Genomic DNA, 10,000 nt, shown 5'->3' with positions numbered 1-10,000 from the left:
ACACTCTTTGCTATGTGGATTGTGTTCCATTCTTTCTTTGTGCAGTCACTCTTGCAACATTGGCAGCAACCCTCCTAACCAACAGTAAAAACTCCAAACAGTCTACGACAAGTTTCAGTGCTCATAATCTTCTCCTCATCAAGACATAAAACATGACCGACCTCGTGCTTTCTACACTGAGTGAGTCACATCACTTGGCGTGCAAATAAACAGTTAATTTTTTAATTTGGCCCTTATCTTAATTATGGCTGATTGGACGTCTACCCAGAGGTCACGATAACGGATCGCGGAACAGCACCTCATTGAGGCTAATAAATCACAGGACATTTAATACATCATATTCTCCCGTGAAACGCAGGTCCATCTCACATGAATCAAAGTGACTGGGAAGAGATGTGGCTGAGTGGAGAGAGGATGAGGAGGTTCAAGGAAGGTCATTCTGGACAAACTCACATCTGTCCACTTGCAATGACGAGCACTAATTCAGGGACCCCTCAATTAGTCACAAGCTAGAATAGTTTTACCAATGTTAATGGTAAAGTATTACACCATAGTCTTTTGTAGAAACTGAATTACTTTACATTGATATTTGGAGTTTCATCACTTTGGCCAAGAGGTAGTAAGATTTCACACCATACTGTGCTGTGCTTGGTATTGGCCAATGGGCCGATGTTTCTTCGCTATTGCTCATCTCTCAGCAGGGGGCAGTGCTGTGAGGGAACCTTCAACCTATAGACAGCATGGTGGGTGCTACACCAAAGCCTCTCCAAACCAGGACTGCTGTGTACTGGTCATGTACGTATGCCTGTCAAAGAAGCAACGGAGGGGAGAGAGAGTGGACAGGTTTCGGGATGCGCGTCTAGGTGGGTGGGGGGTGCGCGGCAAGACAAGCAGGTGTGTCGGGGCGGTCCGTCTTGGCCCTGTCAGCGATACACCATCATTAGGCGGTGTGGGCTCAGCAGGGCGCACCATTACGTCTCCCTGGGCCCTGTGTAATTACGCTCTGACATAATTAACCCAGCAAGCCCATTAGCCAAGCACTAGCTGGCTGGAGAGAGAGAGAGGGAGAAAGAGAGAGAGGGAGAGAGAGAGAGAGAAAAAACCCTGCTATAATTATTTGTTGTGCGCATGTTAATGAGGCCAGCTGTGTTCCCATCATACAACACGAACAAATTAATTTACAAGGCTGTGCTTCAAGGTTTTTTCTTTTCATTCAAAACAGACTTGTTTTTTTCCCCCTCACTCCCCTTCTCTGAGTGGACTTCAAGGTCCATAAACAGCTTATGCTTCTGCTGCAACAAACAGTAACAATGTTGTAATATTGTTGTCATGGACCAAAACTAGGTTGATATAACAGTACGTCCTAAGGAGAACTCGATATCCAGCAAGCACAAATGAAGCATCTCGCTTTACCTTGAAGTAGAGAAAGGAGGGGGGGCAGAGAGGCCAAGTGAAGCAAAAACAACTTGTGTGAAGTGCGGTGGCTTTCATACTGTACAGTATATCTGAACAAAACAAAGTTGAAAGGCACATTTCTTGAACATACTTCTTTTGCTTCAGTTCCATGTCTTTGTCTCACAGACTGAAGGACATGAGCACTGCATGAGACTGGAGACGGAGATAAGTAGCCAAAAAGGATGACGCCAGAAAAAAGTTAGAAGAGAAATCCTACGCACAAAAAAGCAAACGGAGAAAGAAAAATGACCTACTTCTCATTTTGACTGAAAAGCGTTACAAACGAGAACAATATGAAGAGTTTAATTACAAAATAAGGCACCCACCATTAGCCAAAAATATTTCAAAACACTACAGTTGCCTTTAAAATATAGTTTATAGCGCATTCATCGCTCCTCTAGACCTGCGCTTACAAAATAATTATGTTTTCAGGATATAATCATTGTGATTTTCAAACATTGACTGATTAAATACATATAGCACGTCTTTAACAAAAATGATTCATTTAGACCATGAAATCCCTCATTTAGATCAATTTATAGGCTTCACATTAATTTCAGTCCCATCATCAGATTTCGTCCACTCTCTGACACACACACACGCACACGCGCCCGCACGCACGCCCGTGCACACGCACACACACACACACACACACACACACACACACACACACACACACACACACACACACACACACACACACACACACACACACACACACACACACACAAACACACACACACACACACACACACACACGCACACACACAGCTCTCTTTTAAGAGCACACTCCGCTTGGTCCCTGTGGGGTCTTCTACTCCACAGGGACCAGTTGGAGAGGCCCAGCTCTTTTATGAACATAATGCATTATTAAGCACCTCAAACATCTCCTGGGCCTTTGTTTATTACTGCTCTTATTAATCACTTGTGCATAATCTCATCCCGCCCAGAGAGCTTTCATTCTCCATCAGCCTTTTTACGTTCTCATCTCGGATAGACGCGCACGCAGGCATGCACGCAACACAGCACTCCCCCTGCCATCTCATCTCTTGACCATAGGTACTCAGCTGCACAATGATAATAAAACCACTCTACGATGCCTTGCAGGCTTTGCTCCCTCTGCTGAATGCCCGTGTAAAAAGACAAGCAGAGAAGGACAACTTTTCTTTATGCATTTGAATGAAGTTGAATTGCTAAGGTCAGTGGCATGCTGTTCAGATATCCTCACAGCTCACAGGAAAATGTCGGATGTTAATGTGTTTGACTCCACAGACACTGTCACCAATCATATCAATATACGGCATGATGATATGATCATCTTGTAATAATATTGCAGGATGATACTAAACAAATGTGACAAAACCAAATGCGCGTGTGCGTGCGCTCGTGTATGTGCAGTCGTGTCCTCCTCAGCAGTACCGGTGATCCACCACTAGCAAGCGCTGTTGCCACAATTGGATCACACACACACACACACACACACACACACACACACACACACACACACACACACACACACGCGCGCGCGCGCGCCGACCTGCCGTAGGCCCCAGCACACACTTTGAGGGCTGTATTCTGAGCAGCATCTCCACACACTCTTGGTGAGCTCCCCGCTCAGATGAAAGGATCCGTGTTCTAAAGGCGAGAGCGGGGTGAGGGTATAGCGGGGAGAGTGGTGTGGGCCGGATCCTGAGGGAGGAGTGTGTGTGTGTGTGTGTGTGTGTGTGTGTGTGTGTGTGTGTGTGTGTGTGTGTGTGTGTGTGTACTGAAGAGGAAGACGAGGAAGAGCAAACACCTGGAGCGTCAGACTCAGGGCTACGCCCCTGGCGACAGGGCTCCCGCTCCTCTCACAGAGGTGGCAATGAACGCCGACGTTCAAACACGCCTCACAGTCAGAGAAACACACCGACACAAAAACACCAGGGAGAGATGGTGGATTGGCAGAAGAGAGAGCAGAGAGTGAGACAGGGAGAAGAGAGACTGCTAGTGTTGTTGTTGTTTTGTATTGGTTTTGTTTTATTTGTTTGTTTGTTTGTTTTTACATTCAGTAATCAGGAAGTGTTATCTGAACAGATAAAAACTGAGATAAAACACTGCTGGAGAAACACTTTTCAAGCCACAGATTGGTAGTAGTAATAATGCACAGCACGGGGAGATGCCAGAAACAGTGTATGACTAGTGTATGTGGTAAGTCAAAATATGCATGCTAATGCAACACAATTCATGATGGATTGACATGTGGCCTGAGGGGCCCAATAAGTTATTTTCTTTCACTTTTCACAAGCTATACTATTATACAGAGTAAAATCCGGCAACCCACAGAATGTCGCTACAGAATGTTTTTTGCCATTGTATGTTTGCGCAAACAACGGATATGTTAAATCTCGAATCAGGTTTCATAGAAGCGGGCTTGATCCCAGTGAAGCCCGTCTGAGTGTGGCACTATAGCTGAGTGAGTGCTCATGCAGAGCGGTGCGATTGCCGCACTGATGACTCGCCGCAACTAAGCACATAATTGCAGATCGTCGCTGTTGGGCAGAAACCAGCTATCTCCATTTTACAATGATTTTATTATTTGATATTTATTTTTACGTCGGATATGTGTGGATTTCAAATATTGAACCAATGAAAAGTATTAAAAAGCGCTTCTGACTAAACCTCCTAACTCTATTGGATCCTCAAACTGTCGTTCAAACCATCTAACTCCAACTTGTGGAGATAGTTGTTTTGTCCATCATTGATTACAATGATGAAGTCAGACGGGGAAAAAACCTTCACATTAATCTCCACATTAATGGTCAAAAACCTCCTAACTCCACTTGAACTGTATTTGGGTAAAGTGATGATAATATAAGGACACATTCAAGTATCTGAATGTATAAAGTCACCATACCAACTTTGATGAGGCAGCTTTGTGTTGTTCTAAAACATGATGTTTTTATTTTTTATTTCCTGAGGAGTTAATATTTTGGACATAGTTGGTTTCTGCCTGACAGCAGAGACATAGTACTTGACTTGGAAATCTAGGATTGAGTCAGCAATATCCACATCTGGAAATGTTGATCATGCACCTTTTTTGGTTTCAGAACATTAAATGTAATTGTGGTTTGCAGAAATGTACAATGGCAACGTGTAATCTAGGCGCTGGGCGTGAAAATGACAACTGCGTTGGTTGGAAACTCGCAATGACACCTGCCTTCCATGTTTGCATTGATCTGTGCTAGGTGCAAGATGCGACCCAGTCTGAGAGTTAAATGAACACTCTGGATTTACAAACAGGCCCAGTTACATTTAATACAGGCATTGTACTTAGACTGGATAACCTTCACCTGTTTTGGTAAAAGTTCATGTCAATATCTTTCACCAAAACAATAATATGTGTGATAAATTGAACTGATGTGTTATTTGCATTTAATAGACTGCATCAATATGATGATATGATCTTTTTATCGTAGTCCAGCCCAGAAGTTATTACCAAACAAGGGAACCCACCGCAGGTTAAGTTTAAGTTGCTTGATTCAATATTTATATAATTGATGTTAATTTGATCAGACACGCCCCACTTGTATATTAAGTAAGTCAGTAATTAAGTAGTTTCGGAGAGGCTTATTGTCGGTATAAGACGAGAACGCTGGAGTCTATCCCTCCGTTACAATGTTCTAGACCCCTGGGAGATGGATTACTGAGGTGGAGCCACACCTACCTTATTTATGTTAATGTTGCATTATATAGAAGTCCTGTAAGTCCATGCATGAATCCATGAAGTCCATGCATGAAATAACAGTCATAATAATATAAAAACTGGGGTGCAAACAAAAGCTTTTCCCCCCACTTTAGTCATTAGGCCAATTCACAATTTTACCCACACTCGTTGTGTGTCACTGTTGAACCCCACAGTCTAGTCATCCAGGAGCTTGTAGACAACCGTGTGTCTCCTAATAAACATGAAGTCGTCGGTCATTTGTTTTCACTTGACAGTAAGGAGTGTCACCAGGAGGATGTAGCATGTGCAGAGGAACAAGTTATCCAACCCAGTTCCTCTCCCTGAAAAACAGCTGCCCTGACCAACCTGTAGGAGTTGCTAGTGCGGCGACAGAGATTGTCCCTCCCTGCCTGACCACCCTCAAACATGGCCAACTGAGTTTGTTGGAGTATCCCCAACCAAGCCCCAGGCACCGCGGACGATTCAAAACACTATGGTCTCCGTGGTGGTAGGCAGGGGACCACTGCACCACCTGGGTGCCCCACACAGACCTTATTTTCAGCATAAATCAAAAACCCTATGGGGAAAAAAGTCTATCAAGGGAACCCATTGCAAACTCACTTCTGGTTACTAGGACTACAAACTGCAGCACTCTATAGAGGGCACGTTATAGCGGATAACTGATATGTGACCAGTTGTTAATGATAGCTGCTGGATACAACAGGTCACATATTGAGTCGCCGCCAGCACCCCTCCCTCGCCTCGTTCTCCACTTGCATTCATTGAGTCTGCTTGTTGGGCTGTTCTGATTGGACCAATGGCCTTAGAGTCAGCAACATGTACAGCACGCGCACGCACGCGCACGCACGCACGCACGCACGCACGCACGCACGCACGCACGCACGCACGCACGCACGCACGCACGCACGCACGCACGCACGCACGCACGCACGCACGCACGCACGCACGCACGCACGCACGCACGCACGCGCACACACACACACACACACACACACACACACACACACACACACACACACACACACACACACACACACACACACACACACACGGGGGTGAGCCACTTTCAAGTGAAATAATAGAAAGGGGGTTGCAATGTCCCGCAATGAATAGTAATAACTGCATTAAGATTAACGAGCCCAGCGTGTAAAGAATAATTGCATCTGTCAAAAGATTAAAAATACATGAGCTGTAGCATTTGTTGGGTTGAGGGGGGGGGGGGGGGGGGTAGCTCCGCCGTGTTGTGCTTGAGGGGCGGGGAGAGATGAAATGGGACCACAGCCAAATGACTGTCCTCCATTGTACCTGGACTCATCCATTCTAGCAAGGAGGGGGTGGGTGGGGGGGTGGGGGGGTGACCTTGGACACCGCCGGCAAGATGTACAGTGACAAACAGGCGCAGGCTACCGTAGGCCTACCTCACAGATGGCACAGGACTGCAAGGGGCCAACACACAAATAACCTCCTCCTCGTTGTTTTGGCTTCTGACTGCACAGCAAACTCCTGAGTGTCGGTTTAACCCATTCAATCCGGGAACGCATCAACAAATGTCTTCTAAATCCTAACAGTTTTCTGAAAACCGTATGTTGCTATAATATCAGTGGTGCTCAAACTTTTTCATGTCAAGGACCCCCAAAATTAAATGTACTTGGCCGCGGACCCCCACCCCCCTCTCTGAAAATATTTAGCTCCAGGGACCACCCCCGCAGAAGCAAAGATTTGAGTTACAAATGTTCGCTTTAAAAAAATATATTCAAAGATTTGCACACATTTTCACGATAAAAATAAATAAATGCAGATCTACAAGCTCATATCGCGGCACGGCCCCTTCTGGCTTAGTGTCAAAAGTGTCAATGTGTGTCTGAGCAAGACACCCTTCACTACTCAGGATGAGTAAGTTGTTGCCTTGCAAGGTTTCCTATGCCATCAGTGTGTGAATGAGTAAAGCTCTTTGGAGAAAGGCACTATATAAAAGCATTTAGGTATTACGAAGGGTTAGGGTTCAGGTGGGAAGGGTCTGTTCAGGACTGGATCCTGTATGAAGGCATAATGAGTCATAAACATCACAGGGGGTAACAAGTTTTCTTTCTAAGATTGCAATGACTGAGGGCACTCGGGTGGAACAAGGGTGAGGTTACACTGTCCACCACCATGGTGCCTCCAACTTGGCGAGGGCCATGTTCACGAGAGGGAAGCCGGGGACTGGGGAGGGCAATCCTTGTCGCTGCACCAGCGACTCCTACGGGCTGGCAGGGCGCCTGACAACGGGAGGTGTTGAACTGTGAGGAGTAGGGTGTGCCACCACACACGCTCTCCCCTCCCGGTAAGTCTCCTCACTGGCAGGTGAACCATTGGAGTTCGTACGTGTGTTGGCAATTAGTTGATTGGCATAACGACGAAATTTGGAGAAAAGGGTAATAATTAACCCTAAAAAAAAAATCACACCCTGTGTGAAGAGAGTGGTGCCTTTGATGAGCCCCGTATTGATGTTGTCATCAATGTTTGTTTATTGGACATACATACATATGGACACACGGACAAAGTCAGATATAGGAGTGGTTGGCACCACTCAAAAACATAAACATTCAGTGTACATATTTGTAAAGTTAGTCTAATTGCAAAACCTCCCTCATAAATCTCGAAACCAGTTAATTTAAATATAATGTGCATCAGTCTATGCAGTATAATATACAAGGACACTGTTAAAGTATAGTGATGTTTCAGAAGCTAATAACTAAGTCCCTCTATGTATTGTTTAAATGATTGTCTATTACTTGTCGTTTGACATACAGTGAGGAGGAGCATGTGGTCATTCATCCATTCCAGTTGGTCTATGCCTATGGTGAGGCGGACTGACTGTAGAGGTGCTTCAGGTAAGGTCAAACGGAGATAAGAGGCTGCCTATGCTAATCCAAGGCCACCTGTGTGGAATGCTCCATAATAGTATGACATTCCCAGACAGAGAGACTGCAGAAAGACTGCATTCACTTGTGTGCACGTGTGTGTGCATGTGCGTGCATACATGTACGCGTCCACATTTCCATGTATGAACAGTATGTATCTGTATGTGTATGGCGTCGGTGATTCTTGTGCATGCGTGTCACTTGCCTGTCTTGTTTAAGGCTTTGTTCTCATGTCAATCCATCCTACTCTCTGCAGGAGATGGGTTCATGACAACATGTAGCACACTAGAGGCTCCCGGGCTTTCCATTAAGCCCTTGATATGAGGAAGTATAGGTCAGGAAATCAAACCGAATACATCTTCAAAGACAGGCACTTCTCATCAAGAAGAACTCCATTCAAAGCGAGCTTGTGTATACGTGCATGCGCTCGTGCATCCGCGTATGTATAGTGGTGCAATATCAAGCAGGGGGACATCAAGGAAAAATGGAGACCTTTAAAAGTCAGCTGCCGCCATCGTTGTTTCTCTGACACAGACTTTTATCTCGTATTCATTGGATGTGCAAACAGCATTCTCTCGTCCCGCCACGAGTGTTTCTCTGATGTAGCCTAAGATTGTGTAACGTTTAGCTCTCCCTCTCCTACAACAAAGAGCAATGCAGTAGTACACGTTCCCTGACACCAACAGAAATTACTGAGTAAACACACATCGCCTATTCCTCTCCCTCCCCTCCTCTCTCTCTCTCTCTCTCTCTCTCTCTCTCTATCTCTCTCTCTCTCTCCATCTCTCTCCTATTTTCTGCTGTTGGCCTCATCAGGCCTGTGTACCTCACTAAGCTTACTGTAACCACAATGGCGCCCCCTCTGGTTGTGTTCTCTCCTCACCCCCCCACTACACCAAGGGACCGGTGCTGCTAGGTTTTGATGTGGCCTCATGCAGAGTCTCTGGAACTAACTCTGAGAGCATGAAGAGAGGACTCTGAAAAATGGATAAGCGCTGCAAGCATATACGGAATACGGTATGCGTCTTATATGTGCCGTTGTGGTAAATATTTCTTTTTACTAGTTTGCATTAGTGGTGGGGAAAAAACGTTCATTTCAGTGAACGAACGATTTCGTTCACGTTCGCGGCAATGATTCGTTCAAATGATTCGTTCACATTCTCGTTCAGTAGCGCTATTTTCTAGCGTTCAAAATGTACTCGAGTAAAAGTACAAAAGTATTGGCATCAAAATATACCTAAAGTACCAAAAGTAAAAGTACTAATATATTTGAAAATAGCCGATCTACAAGCTCACAACGCGTCGCGATGCGACGTGTTGTGAGCTTGTAGATCTGCTATTTTCAAATAGCCTACAGTATGTATAAAATAGGGCTAAAGTGGTTAATGTATGTTTTATAATGTGTGTAAAACACCATCGCGGGAGCGTTTTTTTTTAACGTCACGCGTGAACGTAACAGTTTCAGAAAGTGAACGAGCTCGGTCACGTTCACGCAAATTAACTAGTTCTTTTGAACGAATCGATCATGAACGACACATCACTAGTTTGCATGTTCGTGTACATATGTTGTGTGCATTTTGGGCACAGAAGTGTGTGTGTGTGTGTGTGTGTGTGTGTGTGTGTGTGTGTGTGTGTGTGTGTGTGTGTGTGTGTGTGTGTGTGTTGAGAGGGCGAGTCCAGCGCTATTAGTACAGGTCTGATGTGAAATTGATCTGCGGGGAGGGTGATCTTTGAAGATAGATAATTCCAAGCAGTAATGCGTGTGCGTGATATTTATGATGTTGTTGTTGTTGTTGTTTGTGAAGATGCATGTGTATGGACTTGGCGGGAGACTCACCTGGGGCTTCGATAAGCTGCTTGTAGATTCCCAGGAATGCAGACTCGGCCTCCTTACTGCGCTTGTTCAGAGCAACCACCT

The 10,000-nt window shown here is 45.2% G+C and overlaps 1 protein-coding gene across 1 annotated transcript in view; it reads right to left on the bottom strand.

The window, feature by feature from the left end:
* Positions 1–10,000, bottom strand: part of cux2b (cut-like homeobox 2b) — a gene marked incomplete at its 5' end in the record, with an annotated part of 120,010 nt that overhangs the window by 30,267 nt on the left and 79,743 nt on the right. Inside the window, one exon of the mRNA XM_084055521.1 lies at positions 9,920–9,998. Within this exon, the coding sequence (XP_083911647.1) occupies positions 9,920–9,998 (79 nt within the window). The remainder of the gene's footprint in view (positions 1–9,919; positions 9,999–10,000) is intronic.

Source organism: Gymnoscopelus microlampas (genome assembly GCF_963454915.1).
Source record: "Gymnoscopelus microlampas genome assembly, chromosome: 4".
In the NCBI taxonomy this organism is placed as follows: Eukaryota; Metazoa; Chordata; class Actinopteri; order Myctophiformes; family Myctophidae; genus Gymnoscopelus; species Gymnoscopelus microlampas.
This window is presented reverse-complemented; position numbering and strand designations above follow the sequence as displayed.